The sequence below is a fragment of the Aspergillus udagawae genome (genome assembly GCF_001078395.1).
Source record: "Aspergillus udagawae IFM 46973 DNA, scaffold_9, whole genome shotgun sequence".
Classification (NCBI taxonomy): domain Eukaryota; kingdom Fungi; phylum Ascomycota; class Eurotiomycetes; order Eurotiales; family Aspergillaceae; genus Aspergillus; species Aspergillus udagawae.
The window spans coordinates 93,475-108,392 of NW_025091272.1; the positions used below are offsets into that span (position 1 = coordinate 93,475).

The 14,918-nt window shown below is 48.6% G+C and overlaps 7 protein-coding genes across 7 annotated transcripts; 5 read left to right on the forward strand and 2 right to left on the reverse strand.

The window, feature by feature from the left end:
* Positions 1-429: 429 nt before the first annotated feature.
* Aud_010269 (putative mRNA cleavage factor complex component Pcf11) lies at positions 430-2,758 on the reverse strand (the record flags this gene model as incomplete). The annotated part of the gene is made up of 6 exons (XM_043295112.1): positions 430-480; positions 539-910; positions 973-1,168; positions 1,234-1,952; positions 2,019-2,477; positions 2,591-2,758. 6 exons carry the CDS (start codon positions 2,756-2,758, stop codon positions 430-432), a joined length of 1,965 nt encoding a protein of 654 aa, XP_043151047.1.
* Positions 2,759-3,807: 1,049 nt separating this feature from the next.
* Positions 3,808-4,111, forward strand: Aud_010270 (uncharacterized protein; the record flags this gene model as incomplete). Its single annotated transcript, XM_043295113.1, has 3 exons — positions 3,808-3,936; positions 4,004-4,028; positions 4,098-4,111. The coding sequence occupies 3 exons, from the start codon at positions 3,808-3,810 to the stop codon at positions 4,109-4,111; spliced, it is 168 nt and encodes a 55-aa protein (XP_043151048.1).
* Positions 4,112-4,884: 773 nt separating this feature from the next.
* On the forward strand, positions 4,885-7,828 carry Aud_010271 (putative microtubule binding protein HOOK3; the record flags this gene model as incomplete). The annotated part of the gene is made up of 3 exons (XM_043295114.1): positions 4,885-7,293; positions 7,413-7,511; positions 7,640-7,828. 3 exons carry the CDS (start codon positions 4,885-4,887, stop codon positions 7,826-7,828), a joined length of 2,697 nt encoding a protein of 898 aa, XP_043151049.1.
* A 331-nt stretch (positions 7,829-8,159) lies between these two features.
* Positions 8,160-9,545, reverse strand: hem13 (coproporphyrinogen oxidase; the record flags this gene model as incomplete). Its single annotated transcript, XM_043295115.1, has 2 exons — positions 8,160-9,269; positions 9,333-9,545. 2 exons carry the CDS (start codon positions 9,543-9,545, stop codon positions 8,160-8,162), a joined length of 1,323 nt encoding a protein of 440 aa, XP_043151050.1.
* Positions 9,546-10,675: 1,130 nt separating this feature from the next.
* Aud_010273 (autophagy-related protein 8) lies at positions 10,676-11,200 on the forward strand (the record flags this gene model as incomplete). Its single annotated transcript, XM_043295116.1, has 3 exons — positions 10,676-10,765; positions 10,878-11,110; positions 11,167-11,200. The coding sequence occupies 3 exons, from the start codon at positions 10,676-10,678 to the stop codon at positions 11,198-11,200; spliced, it is 357 nt and encodes a 118-aa protein (XP_043151051.1).
* A 948-nt stretch (positions 11,201-12,148) lies between these two features.
* On the forward strand, positions 12,149-13,445 carry Aud_010274 (putative mitochondrial GTP/GDP transporter Ggc1; the record flags this gene model as incomplete). The annotated part of the gene is made up of 7 exons (XM_043295117.1): positions 12,149-12,236; positions 12,293-12,330; positions 12,395-12,436; positions 12,504-12,617; positions 12,676-12,809; positions 12,868-13,045; positions 13,110-13,445. The coding sequence occupies 7 exons, from the start codon at positions 12,149-12,151 to the stop codon at positions 13,443-13,445; spliced, it is 930 nt and encodes a 309-aa protein (XP_043151052.1).
* Positions 13,446-14,202: 757 nt separating this feature from the next.
* On the forward strand, positions 14,203-14,512 carry Aud_010275 (uncharacterized protein; the record flags this gene model as incomplete). Its single annotated transcript, XM_043295118.1, has 2 exons — positions 14,203-14,225; positions 14,335-14,512. 2 exons carry the CDS (start codon positions 14,203-14,205, stop codon positions 14,510-14,512), a joined length of 201 nt encoding a protein of 66 aa, XP_043151053.1.
* Between the last annotated feature and the right edge of the window lie 406 nt (positions 14,513-14,918).

The window sequence follows — 14,918 nt, forward strand, 5'->3', positions numbered from 1 at the left end:
CACACAGTTCATCTGGGCTTCTAGACTACTCCAACTATGTTTATGAATAATAGAGGGTCCTCGCCAGAGAGCGGGGCAGGCCCAAACGGCATTCATTATCTTCCTCATCTAGGATTACAAGGGGGAAAATAAACCGTGGGGTACAAGATTCAGTTGCCTTTCTCGGATTAAGTATTTGTTTATAGAATGTTCTATGAAGAATTGTATGGAATACATGTACGGCAATGCTCGTAGATAGTCAAAAAACCCCCAAATCCTCTCAAAAATAGTGCGGGGTCTTGAATGCAGTACAGCCGCCGGCTAAATGCAACCACCAAAAAGAGTAGATTAATGTCGACTCCGACGAATGTATATCGCCCCTGGTCCCCAAAGCAGAATGTAAGGACCTACGTATCGAAGTTGAATGAAAGAGAGCAAGTACCACTTTCTTCACACAGGTTCCATCTTGACCCGAACATTTGACCCGGGAGAGTCAGTTCCCTGCACGGTGAATTAGTTTGATACGTGCAAACTTTCTGCTGTGGTGGATCGAACATACCTCTGCCTTCCTCTTGCCCAACACCGAATCCGGTGTTCCAGTCCGTGCTGAAGGCGTGCCCCGACCTGCAGCCGTAGTCGTCCCGTCCTTTGTAACTTCCGCATAGCAGCTGGCGTGGTATATCCGGTTCCCAACCTTGACGGCATCCTGCCATATCCAGTCTTGGACTTCCTCCGACCATGTCGACTCAAAAGTCTCTTGACAAATGGGACAGGGCGTGTTGCGCAAAGTAGCATCATTGGGAGCCCGGATCCATTGCTTGGGCGGGCCTTTCTTGGTTGAATCGTTCTCAGCACCTGCAGCACCGGCACTTGTAGCTTCTGCCTCTGCAGGATCCTCATCGTCTCCGGCTTCGCGGGATTTTATCCAATCCTGCCCAGTCGTTAGTAAGAATCTCTAAAACATGAATTTTGGACAAAGAGGAATCCACTCACCCGTTCATCAACGTACCAGCTGCGGTTTTGCGCTCGCTTGGCAGCGTCCGCCATCCGTTGGTTGGTTCGAAAGTGCCAGTCCAGATGGCGAGCTTTCTTTTCTTTTCCTTCTTCTGTCGCAAAGAATCGACGGCCACAGGTCCCACAACGGTTGGATCTCGCTTCGTAGAGGCTGGCTATTAGTGCCTCTCGCGGTCTGCGTCCTCTCAGTATACGCCGCAGCAGCGAACAGTACAATTGCAAATTTTTCTGCAAACTTACATTTTAATGGATGCCGTATTCATTTGCACGTTGATAGAAATGCTCGAGGGATTAGAAGCCTGAGGCATAGTAGGCACTGGAGTTGAAAATCGCACCTGACCAGGTACAATAAAGGGAAAGGCAGACGTAAGATTGGACGGTGGAGCAGTGGTAGGGGCAGGAGGTGCGGACGCGGAAGGCAAGAGGCCACGCGCTCGTAGAGCTGCAATTAATGGGTTCTCGGTCGTCGGCATGGCCGCCGGCTGTGGTGTGCTGCTAGCTATTGACATCTGCGGCAGAATGCTGTGGACTTGAGGTGGTGGGGTGGGTTGCTGGCTTGCAGCAGTTGCTTTGATAAGCTCAGCTAATGTTCCCGGGTTGAGAAGCTGCTGAAGAGGCTGTGAAAGGGTCTGAGTTGGGGGAGTGGCCATGCTGGGCGTTGGCATAACTGGAATGGTTGGCGGAACGCTCTGGGGAACTGAAAGAGCAGACTTTGGAGTGAGTGCAGAGACCTGGTCACGGACCAGCCTCAGCTGCTCCTGAGTGAGCTCTTGACGCTGGAGGATGCCTTGCAAGTCTAATAGAGCTTTGAGACGCTGTTGCACAGAAGGGTCAAGGGGGTTGTTGGCGAAATCGCTTCGGGCAGCTGCAATCAATGCCTCGATATCACGATTCAATGCCGGGAGATCCACTTCCGAGCGCTGCGAAGGTTGAGGGGTTGGAGTAGACCGAGGGTCCAGCTGTCTATCCGTTAGATATGACAAAGGCATTCGAGACAAACATTTTGCGACTTGCATGGATCTTACCGCGGCGTGATAATTTTGCGTGTGCCCATTTCGGAGCTGATGGGCATGCCCATTCTGACTTGTGGAAGGCGCGAGCCGAGACGCGCTCTGGTTGAGCGTGGTGTTGTTCGTCCAGCCATGAGGAGGAGTGCCCACCCGGCCGCGGCTAAGTATATCTTGCTGGCTCCTGGCCTGCTGCTGCTGTAGAGCCGCGGTTCTTGCCTTGATCAGAGCGCTTTCAATGCTGCGTGTAATTTCCGGAGGAAAGACGGGTCTTGTATCTAGTGACCCCGGAACAGGTTCCTTCCATGTCTTGAGCATTTCGTCCAGCTTTCTGCGGGTCTGCGAGTCCACCAACGTGTAGGCATTCATGAAAGTCTGATACATATTGCGACCCAGGAAAAGCGTGTAGGGAGTTCCCACATTCTTCACAATGGAGTCGACTACATACAAGGCAGGAAGCTTCTGAGCTGGCGGTGTCTACAGCACACGATTAGAAGTGGTTCAACCGATCAAACTTACAATCAACTGAGCGCCGAGCGAGATACAAAAGCCAAGGAGAAATGCATGCGAGAAACAAAGATAACACCTACTGTTCGAATGTGGTTCTCCAAAACTCGGGAGATGGCCATAGCATGTTCTGTATTCTCTTTGGCTATGACGGTCAAGTTGCTGATCTGGAACCTGTCGTTCGTGGTTAGATCCTCCAGAGAGTTCTTGTAATCCTCAGCGACTTCATCAGAGGCGAGCCCAGACGACATGACAGGCAAGTATGCTGAGAGGTAACGTGTTCTTGGGCAATGTGAGAATGAAGGCGAGGAAGAAAGGGAACAAAGGAAATGGTCAAGTGAATGTAGTAACACTCAGGGATATTGGGCCTTTCTCTTGCCCTCCTTCTACCTGTTTCTTTTTTTCCTTTCTTTTTTTCTTTCTTCTCTTCTTAAGTAGTGATGTTCCTCTTTTCTTTTCTTTTCTTTTCTCAGGTGCTTTCTGCACAGTATGCTCTTTTTCCTTGTTCTTTCCGTCTCTTTCTCTTGTGTTTCTCAAGCCGGTTTCTTATGAAGATAGGTTTCTTATTCTCTCCTCCAGTGTTTTTCCAGAACTGTGATCTCCTGAAAGAGCAAGAGATGGAAGAAAAGTCGAAACTTGTAAAATGCTTGCTAGCTATCTTGGCGAGACTTTGGAGATAACAACGAGACGAAGCAGGCGCCAGTCCTCAACCTAAACCACACAGAAGCCCACGACTATCCTTCTATACCCACTATAAGAAACTACCTCGTAAATTATCTCGCCCGATTGACCCTTCCAGGGGTGTTAACCAGCAAAGGCACGCAAACGGTACGAAGATGACAATGAGGGAATCTGAGGGTGCTTTCCACGCTTGGGATGAAGTTCGGAGAACGCAACACCTTGAGGTCCAACGCAACGGCAGAGACGGAATTGGGAGGTAGTGTCAAAGAGAAAGCTGGCGAGAGACCTTTAAAATAGAGAAAGATGAAATGGGGAAGACCGGAGGTTGATTTTGTGATTATTATGAGGTATTATTGAGCAGGAGGAAGTGAAGTGAAGGTTGAAGAATGACCAACGGACGCCAAGACTTTGGCTGGTTTGTCTAGCTTAGTCACCTTCCCCATGACGCAGTGCCACTGTTTCATACTCCTGCGATACTTATCTACACTTGAAGGCGGCGGACATCCCTACAGACTATCATCTTTGAAATAAATCACCGTGGATACTGATCATCTTTGTGTATAAGGAGATAGTACTTTTTCAAAGTGGTCGTGCCATTTCGAACTATACTCACATAACAATGAAACTGTCATCTGCCCTCATTATCGGGTTTCTCCCTTTGGCTTTAGCCAAGTCGATTCTGGTCACTTACCCTCAGGACACCCCGGACTCGGTCATCAAGGACGCGCAGAAATCCATCGTGAAAGGCGTATGTTGTCCTGTTGAAGTTATGGGCTCTTTATACTTATGATTTACTGATCTCCTTTTCACCCCAGGGTGGTAGAATCACTCATGAGTACCGTAAGTGCTGCCATTCCGCTGTTGAAACATACTTGACTTGTTCGGAGTACTAATTTATCTCTTCTTCAGAATTCATCAAGTAACTTCTCTCCTTCCCTAACTTTCATCTTGCTGGAATCACATTTGACACCTTATCAGGGGATTCTCTGCGGAGGCTCCAGACGCTGCCATTCAGAGTCTTTCCACGCAGTCCACCAAGTATAAACCAGTTATCGAAGGAGATCAGGTGGTCTCGATTTATGATGATAAAGATTGCAACAGCAATTAATTTCAGCTGCCCTGAGGCAGTCATCGCCTTCTGAATGACTGGGAACCCCAAGCTGCTCATGATTGATGATTTCTGGAACACTTCTCACTGACTTTGCCCTTGAATATATGGATAATGAATTGATACTATCTGCTCTCCTTTTTTGTGACAAGCAGTATTCTAACGATGTTATTCATGATGATGTATTTCCCGTCTGTATCATTCTGTGTCGTTCCCATGAAAGAAAGGAAAATACTTTAGAGACATAAAACAAAGAAATTATTTGCGATTTCCTTTGTTCATCAGAATAATTCTGTGCTAATTCTGCGATTCTGCGACATCGTAAGAATAGATAGGACGATCTCTCGACTCCGGCCGAGCAGGAGGTGCGCGTGGAGCCCGCTGTGAAACTTCCCCGAACTCGCGAGGCTCAGGAGAGACAACAACCGAATCTAACAACTATTTAAGCAATTCTCCAGTCCTGCATTGCTTTTAAAGAGATGAAATTGTCGCTGCAACCGGACGGACAGTTATCACCACCCCTAGCATCATTCGACTCCTACACATTCCTAAGATTCCCAGGGCGCGACGCATCCCCTCCCTCTCAACATGGCGTCGGAACACACGATTACTCAAGCCCTTTTAGAATGGATCAACAGTTTCTCTCTCGGTAAAACGCTACGATCTACTGAGGAATTAAGCGATGGCACGATACTTTGGGAAATTCTGCAGGATATTGACCCTCAGTACTTTCTCAACGAATTGCCCGAGCGGAATACGTCCGATCACTGGGTTGCGAAACTGGCCAACCTGAAACATGTCCACAAGCATCTGACTGGTTATCTGCGAATGCAAACTGGCAATCTGCCCTCTGGTTTGGACCCGTCTCCGGATCTTCAAGCTATTGCGGAAAAGAACTCGGTGAAGGAAACCAACAAGCTCCTGAAACTGCTCCTGATCGCCGTCATTCGCTCGCCAAACCCAGAGAGATTCGTCAACCAAATCCAGGATTTGAGCCTACAGGCGCAGGAAGGGCTCAAGATCGCAATCGAGGAGTCAAACGGGGAATTGGTCTCAAGTGATGTCGAGGACGAAACCATCGAAGACACCAAGAAACAGGATCTTCCGGTCGACCTCGAGCTACAATTCGAAGAACGAGTGGGGAAGGTGATTGCGGAGAATGATCGCTTGACGCATGAAAAGAAGGAGTTGGAGAAAGCGCTGGAAGATCTGCACAACCGCCTGGCGCGCCTCCAGGAAAACAATGACACTCTGCAGAGCCGTCTTGCTTCAACGGAGGATCGCTTGGTGACGCTGAAGTCCGGAAAAGGCGACATCGGGGTCAGTGCAAAGGCATTGGAGTCAAAGACGCGTCAACAGGAGGATTTGATCGCATCCCAGGAGGAGAGAATCGCCGCAGCGCAGGACGAGATTGATAGCTTGCGCATGACGGTGGAGTCATTACATGTTAAGAATCAGCGCTTCCAGAAATTACAAGACGACTATGATGAACTCAAGACCGACAGAGATCAGCTTGCGCGAAAAGCCAATGCAGCAGAAAAGTACCGCCAAAAGCTACAGGCCAGTCAGGATTTTGAGAAAGAGAACCAGAGTCTGAAGAACCAGATCAGAGACCTCCAGCAGCAACTAAAGGACGCGGACTCGCAGCAGCGTTGGTCAGCGGAGCGCGAAGTTGAACTTGAGGAATATCGCCGAGTCCTTCCACGCATCGAGCAGGAATGCAGCGAGATTCAGAACCTGAAAAAGCAGCTTGAATTCAACAATCATGCTCTTACCGAACGTCTCAGTAGTGCTGAAGAACAGCGCGAGAGAGATGATGCGCTGATTAGTGAACTGAGAGAACGGATCCGCGAGCTTGAAGGCTCGCCCGGAAGCCCATCGCTCACTCCAGGCACCGAGACACCAAAGCGAGGCACATTGCACGAAGACTTTGAGGGCATAGGTATCCAGGAATCGCAACTGTCAGTCCTTCCCACTATATTTGAAGAGGCTGAGCTGACCGACAGTAGTAAAGCGGAAAATGACGAGCTGCGCAAGGAGGCTGAGTCGCTAAAGGAACAGCCCTCTGTAAGTTGGCTCGAGGAGGAATTAGGAAAATTCGCTGCGCACGATGCTGACGACGAGTCCCAGGTCGGTTCCCAATTTGAGGGATTCTCGGAGAATTTCTCACATATTCATCGGCTCGCTCAGACCAATTCGTCGCAAGGGTATGTGATTGAACCTCTTTTCTCACCACGTACTCACGGAACGTTCAGTGACGAGTATTGGAAACTATACGAGCACTACACGCAAGCACTTGGAAAACTTGCCGACGCTCAAGATTCTCTCGAAATTACCAAGAGGGCCCTGACAGACGCCATGGCTGAGGGTGAGTTGTTCATTTACTCTACGTACAAAACTTCTCGACAATCTGCTTACGAAACTGCAGTTGGACTTGCCGGCAAGGATAAAATAGACATGATTCACGAAGTCAAGGAGAGCAACTCAGCCGAAGTCGCCAAACTTCGTGCTGAATGGGATGAGTGTCAGCATAAGATACATTTGCTCGAGGCTGAGCTTGACGCTAGTCAAGAGCTGGTCCGCGAAGTGTGTGCTGAACGAGATGAGCTGCGCAGCTTGTTCGACAAAAAGCAAGTTGAAATTCACGCGGAGGATCAGGAAATGTCCAACGAGATGAAGAGGCTGCTGGCGGAATTGATGGCCCAGGAGAACGGTGATTCTGCAGATGCTTCTCAGAAATCTGGTCCCGAGCTCGCCAAAGAAGTCGCTGAGCTGATTGAGAAGTACCTTGAAAAGCTTGCGAAGCGCGCAGAGGTCAGTAGATCCCCTCCAGTCCCTTCCAGTGGCGCTGGATCCACACATTCTGGGAAAGTCTCCTCGGAAAGTTCATTTACCGCTGCTGTAAATGCTGGGTTGCGCGCTCAGCCACGGCGCGTACCTGACTTCGAGGCAAAGTATACCATTAGGGAGAATCCTACGAAGCCACTCAAACGAGATGTACAACCATCGCGCTTGAAAAGCTTTATGTCGAGATTCAAGCGCTCCTAGCTGACCTGGTCGCTGCATTTCTCTTGCATTTCTACGCCCAAAGCTGACTAATACAATCTGTGATTTAGTACATTCACCATCAAAATGAGCACATTAAATTCCTGCAAGAGCGCATCAAGCATTTCGAAGAAGACACTGCCGTTGATGGTATTAGCAGGGAGCGCGAGGTGAGCGACAATCCTTTCTTTCCGTTGTTTTTGCCGCGATTCTACACATCAGGATAAGCGGACTGGCCTTCCTCTTGGCCTTCCTCTCCTTGTCGTCCTTCGTTACTGACAGCTGATCTGTCGTCCAGCTCGAGCTTCAGAAGGTCATCGACAACCAGGCACGCGAACTGGCCCTTATCAGCTCTGCCTGGTATGACCTCCAAGGCCGTTTACAAAACAGCAATGTCACAGTGTCGAGATTCCGCAACGGAGCCAACATGAGCGAATTGCAGAAGGGCTGGTTGGGGAGACAAAGAAGTCTGGTAGCAGGTCGCTAGGATCGCTCTGTCTTGTAAGTTAAGGGAGTTGGTTTTCTTCATTGTCTTTCGCGTGCTCTTTTATTCCGTCGCCTTCCTTATTTCCTTTGTTAAGCCAAGACTATATAGAGACACAGTGTTAGACACGCACACGTTATTGCTTGATACCCAGTCCCCGGTTAAATATTAATATCTCAGAGCCGAATCTCAATAAATGAGACCACGGTCATGTGACCCCTATATTTTGAGCGCCTGAGCCGTGGTGTATATTACAGAAAGAGTGCCAAAATTACATATCTTTTATCTTGCACAAAATCACTATGGGCGAGTCAGTAGACTGCAACTCAGTGTATCAAACCCATTGCCTGGGATGTCTCAGAACCTCCATCATCTCTTTTTCGGCTGCCTTATCTTGAGTCAGAAGCTCTTCCTCTTCCGACATGGGACCCTCGGTACGTGTTCCGGATACCGGGTCCATATATGCCCATGATGCAGTGCGAGGCAAGCTCATCAAGATACTTTCGACACGAGCGTTGGGTGTGCGTAAACCAAAGCTTGTTCCGCGGTCATAGACAAGATTGAATTCGACATAGCGGCCACGCCGAAGCTGTTGCCATTCCTTCTGGGTGGGAGTGAAGGGCATGTCCTTGCGCTTTTCGATGATGGGGACGTAGGAGGGTAGGAATGATGCGAGAGCATCTGAAACGAACGAGAAGAGAGTCTCCTGAGGGTTCTGAGAAGAAGTAGAAGAGGATTCAAGGAAACTGGCGTCAAGGTCATCAAAGAAGATACCGCCAACACCACGAGCCTCGCCGCGATGAGGCAAGTGGAAGTATTTGTCACACCATGCTTTGAATTTGGGATAGTATGTTGCATCATGTCTATCACAGGCGTCCTTGATGGTCTGATGGAAGTGCTTGACGTCTTCAGGGAAAAGGTATGACGGGGTCAAATCCGTGCCGCCACCAAACCACCAGTTTTTGTCACCATGGATAGGGTCCTTTGGATCTGAAGTCTCGAAATATCTGTAGTTCAGGTGCACTGTCGGAGCCATGGGGTTGTGGGGGTGCAGGACCAGTGAGAGACCAGCAGCAAAGAAGCTCAGTGAGTCAACGTCCGCGCCGACAAATGACTTGTGATCCGCTCGCATTTTCTCGATGGCGGGGCGAGGTAATTCACCATAGACGATGGAAACATTGACACCGGCTTTCTCAAAGACATTTCCGTCCTGCAAGACACATGAAATACCGCCTCCGCCATTAGGACGTGTCCACGTATCGGTCTTGAACATCTTCCCGTCTATCCTGCTGAGTTCATTCACAATCTTCTGCTGATGTTCTTTGATCAATTTCTCCATTCGCAGACGCATAGGCGAGTTCTCGCCAATTGTCGACTGTTTTTTTAAGGTTTCATCGAGCTCCACGATGGACGGAGAGTCGAGATCCGTCACTTCGCCGGTCATCTGCCAAGTCATATTTAGACCATGTATTATGGAACGGGGTGTTCACCAGATCGTTGCACGTACCATTGAATATATTAATGCTCCTATGAACGGCACACCGATTGCCAGCCGAAGATAGGGCCTCCACACAGTAAACTGTTGCGGCTCTCGAGGCTTTTGCTCGGACGAATAACAACGATGCGCTCCTCGCAATGTACGGGTGGGGTTGCGACAGGTTCGAGACGAGAATTGGCAGAGTGACCTCCGAAGAGGCATAAATGCTCGCGGCAAAGCCATGATTTAAGAGATATGCAGGTGGTGGTCAATTGGCTGATATCCTAGAATCAGGTGATGCTTCAGGAGCTACCGGAGCTCTGTGGGAGACGAAAATATTGTCCGAGGGGCTCAGCCCACCGTGTAGAAGAGAAGTAGTCGAACTACCTCCAGAAACAGTTGATATGGGACCACCCGTTGTCATGATACTCGGAGAACACTTGATTCCGTGCCTCCAATTCAAAACAGTTTGTGCCATTTGCATTGATTGACGTGTTTGCCTCCCATTAGTAAGGCGGTGTGCTAAGAGAAGTATTATGAACCGTTTGTCCCCCATCAAAAATGCTGCCTTGTTGCCTGAGCTTGATCTTATAAAACTACGGAGTTTAACTGGTACTTCATTTGCTTGGCCAATAACTAGTGAAAACATATAATCAAGGTGGAAATGATCATGTTGTTTGGTGCAGAGCTCTTGAAAAGGGAGTTCAGGAACAACTGCTTCTAGCTGACAACTTGCCGCGGATCAAAGCGGCCGAAGCTCAAGCTAGTCTCCGGATGAGGTCCCGATAATGATCATATCGTCACACTGCCTCTTAGAGCTTGTCAAGACCGTCACATCTACAGAGGAAGAGTCATAAGGCTCACTAGCCGTCTACGTAGGTATTATTCTGTCTTGCATAGCTTGAGTATCACAGGATATTCCAGAATAAAATGGCACAAATTCAGGATGATCAGAAGCACCTGACTCACTGAGCGGGGTTCCTTTGACCGCCTACCACCCCCATGATCTGCACAGTGACACTTATCAGGTGTATCATACGCTGATAATACCATATATTACGCGGGGCTGCTTGCGTTTGTCAGTTTGTCCTGTGTTTCGTTTTGTCATCTTGTGACTTGTGACTGTGTCTGCCTACCAGGTCGCCTCTGCTGGCTATTACTTACTGCTGACCTATCCTACCTTGCCTATCAGTCTCCCTCACCTTCGTCATCCTTCATCTTCACCTCTTCCATCCTCGTTTCCTATCTCTGTCTGCTATTCATCTTCAATCAACAGCGAGATAATCTCTCCCAACCACTAATTTTATCACGGTCTTTCGATCCCAACAACCTTCCGATTTCGCCTTATCCGTTATCCGCCCTTATCTATCGAGATGCGGTCGAAGTTCAAGGACGAACACCCTTTCGAGAAGCGCAAGGCAGAGGCTGAGCGTATTCGCCAGAAGTACGCAGACCGTATCCCGGTATGCTCGTCTCCTTTAATTTTGGAGGAATCTATGAAGATGTTACATCTTCGAGTAGCAAGATTCGCTCTCACCGCTTGTTCGGGTACTAACTAGGCTACCTCTTCCACAGGTTATCTGCGAGAAAGTCGAGAAGTCGGACATTGCTACTATCGACAAGAAAAAGTACCTAGTGCCTGCGGACCTTACTGTTGGTCAGTTCGTCTATGTCATTCGCAAGCGCATCAAGCTTTCTCCCGAGAAGGCCATCTTCATCTTCGTCGATGAGGTCCTACCACCAACCGCCGCGCTCATGAGTAGTATCTATGAAGAACATAAGGATGAGGATGGCTTCCTGTACATCACGTGCGTTATTCCCCTTCTTTCGTCCCTCAAGACATTTATTAACCTCGCCTCTTCAGATACTCTGGCGAGAATACTTTCGGCGACTGCTGAGTATCTGTGGGCCCTTGTTAGCAAATGTAATTCCCCGCACCGTCAAGGTGTCCGGATTCATGAATCTACGTTTCGAGTTCGTCATGAAGTCGATTGATCTTGATCCATGATGAGATAGATGGACTGCTCGGGCTTTGCGGTGGTTATCTCTCATGTACGCAGGCGTTATATCGGGTGTGCAACGATTTTTTTCCCTATTTTTCCCAACGGACTTGACTGGCGAACTAGCTATGGGTTTGATGGCTTCTGGTGAATAAATTATCTCATGATCTTAGTTTGAATGCACTCGTTTCTATTCAAGAGCAAGTTCCGAGTAGTCACTCCTTCACCCGAGACCTTCCTCGGCTTTGATTCATATTAGTCTTCTAGCGTCAGTTCACCCAGCTTCGCGTGATTTCATATCATAGTTATTTTAAGCTGTTATGACCGAAGCCTGTTCCATGCCGTCTGCCTTGATTCTCTGTAAGGGAGACTGCTACCGTACAAGGGCCGAGGGTGTCTCTGTAATTTTATGTCCCGCGAGACAAGAAGATAATCCCTAGCTATCCACGATCGAGCCTCAGAACCTAATCCAACCGCAGATATATCTCATCAACTGCAAAGCCAGGGTTGAATAGCGGATCCCAATGTATCCCGTATGGACTAGTCCAAGCTGCCAGTCCGATCTCGCCCCGGATGCCCGGTCCCATTCGGGATTAGCGCCAGAGACCTGTTTCCGCTCGAAGAAGAAGAGTGCAAGTGATGGACTGATTTGCTTCATCTCTCTTATCTTTTCTCCTCGCCCGGAGTTCTGTGTTTCCTTCTTATACTTCTTTTATAATTGGTTCTCCTGCCTGATTGCCAGTAATCAGTTTAATCTTGTTTCATTCCTTTCGCGGACATCCTGTTTTGTTTCCGCTTTTTTTTCCCTCGAATCTTTCGTGAAGTTTTCCAGCAACCAAAAACAAAATGTCTCCTGCCATCGTCCACGCCGGTGCTGGCTCTGCCGCTAAGGATGTGAAGAAAGAATCGGCGACTGCTCGTCTGCTGGGCTCAGGTATGTTCGCGCTCAAACTGGAGACTCATGATCAATGACTAACTCCAAAATCACAGGAACCGCCGGTATTGCCGAATTGATGGTTTTCCATCCCGTACGATCTCCCTCTAGCAAGACGCCATTCGGTCATTGCACATCTGAACTAATACGGAACTCAGGTTGATACCATAGCGAAGCGATTGATGAGCAATCAGACAAGGGTGAGTGACCGGCTTGTTGCGACTGCGGGCGGGTCTGTGCGGAGTGGTTGACGGATATAATTGCCAGATCGCATCCACCGAAGCCTTGAGTCAGGTCGTCTTCAAGGAGTACGCGACTGCTCCTATCGGACGCAAGTTCACCTCCCTCTTCCCCGGGCTGGGCTACGCTGCTGGATACAAGGTGAGACCAGATACGAAATTGCGGGATCCGAGAGTCAATGAGCTGACAGTCCTCGAAGGTCCTGCAAAGAATCTACAAGTATGGTGGTCAGCCTTTTGTTCGGGACTACCTCGCCAAGCACCATGGCTCCGACTTCGATAATGCTTTCGGAAAGGGAACTGGCAAGGCCATCATGCATGCTACTGCTGGAAGGTCTGTCTTTCTATGGTAACCGGGTGATATATGTGCAGCTTTCGCTAATCTACAATAGTTTGATCGGTATCGGAGAAATCGTCCTTCTGCCCCTTGATGTTTTGAAGATTAAACGTCAGACGAATCCCGAGGCCTTCCGTGGACGTGGCCTCTTCAAGATCATCTCCGACGAGGGTATGGGACTCTACCGTGGTGCTGGCTGGACTGCAGCTCGTAACGCCCCTGGATCTTTCGCGGTATGTTTCTCACAACTGGACTAGAACAATTCTGTATAGACAGAACACTGACCGCAGCATACAGCTTTTCGGTGGATCCGCTTTTGCAAAGGAGTACATCTATAGCCTGAAGGACTACAACAAGGCCACATGGGGTCAGAACTTTGTGGCGTCCATCTGTGGTGCTAGTGCGTCTCTGGTCGTGTCTGCTCCTTTGGACGTCATCAAGACTCGTATCCAGAACCGGAACTTTGAGCACCCCGAGTCTGGCTTCCGAATTGTGTCCAACATGATGAAGAACGAGGGATTCACCAGCTTTTTCAAGGGCCTGACTCCTAAGCTACTGATGACCGGGCCAAAGCTTGTTTTCAGCTTCTGGCTGGCCCAGACCTTGATCCCTGCATTCAGTCAGGTCGTCTAAATGTATAGATGATTGGATTATTCTGAGCCTGTAATTTTTGTTGTTCAGCTTTCTTCAAGTGCTTTTCCGGTGTGATGATGAAGCATTTTATTGTCGGGTCATTGTGTTTGATAGATTTGCTACGGGTTATTGGGTAATCAAAAGGAAAACAAAACTCCACTTAATTTTCAAGTCTTGAGCGTTACAGAGGCATCTGGAGAGGTAGTTGTACTTCGATTTTGTGATGGATACTTTTACATTGGATATTCAGTATGCTTTAATTCACATAAGCCACTTGTTTGAGATAGTAGTCTCATTTTCACGTAGTTGGTAAAGTAATCCAGACAACAGAAGCATTGGGTTTTCAAGCTAGACTTCTTCTTTATGGCTTTCAAGGTGGTTAAGTGGTTCATGTCGAGGAGTGTGATTATATAGTATCTATATGCCGTCCCGAAGCAAGAATCGGTATTATCCAATTCCTGTAGGGCGTCCAACGGGAGAGTTAATGAGCCATAGTAAGTGACCACATTATCAAGGATTTGCCAAAAGAATGAAAGCAATTTGAATGTACTTGTAGAAGAAAATGGATGTAGAAAGGCCTCCTACCACGTGACCCATATATCTGCCGACGCAAAGAGCGGATAAATCAAGCTACAAAAACAGAACAGCTACAGCTTCAGCGGATGGGATACAGTGTTTCAAGGCTGATACCTCGACCCTCAGAGACCAGCCCTACCAATACCGAGTGCTATATCAATACCAAAACAAGACCATCATTATGCCGATCTACCTGATCTCCAAGTACGTGCATCCTGTCCGATGTACCAACGTCCTGGAACCTCGCGACCAACGAAAGACACGGCCTTGGACGCCGCCGTTGACATTGACATCGACGCTAACAGTCTCGCAGATTTGCAGACCCCATTTTCGCCTTTACGATTGGTACCTCCGCCGCGCTGATTCGGATCCGTCGCGAGGAACGAGAGAAACATCCTGAGCGGGCGGGGGAGATCGGGTTTGGGACTATCGCAAAGACGGGGGCAGATCGAGTCCGGAGATGGTGGGCGGGTGATTTTGAGGGCTTATAATGTCGGTGCTTTTTTTTCTCTGCCTTATGGGTGTGAGAGTGGATGAGTTGATATAAGTTTGCGCATGATATCTGTACACTATACCACGATACCCAAATGATGGGACTCGAGCTCCCTGGCTCCATGTCCGGTGCCAACTCACATTTTCGCAAGAGTTGCGCAGCTTACATACGCCGCACTGGTGTCATTAAGCCTGGTGCATCTACGAGAAATATTACAGGGAAAGCAGTTTTGATAAGATTCCATTGCTCATTAGTAAGGACTTTTCCCACCGAAGCATAGTAGACCATCATGCATGGAAACAAACTAGAATCTATGCAGTCATCGCAAAAGAAAAGGATCCCATAAATTCGTAAAACAAGACATGAAAGGAAAAGCAAAACCCATTATTGCCTGTCCAGATATC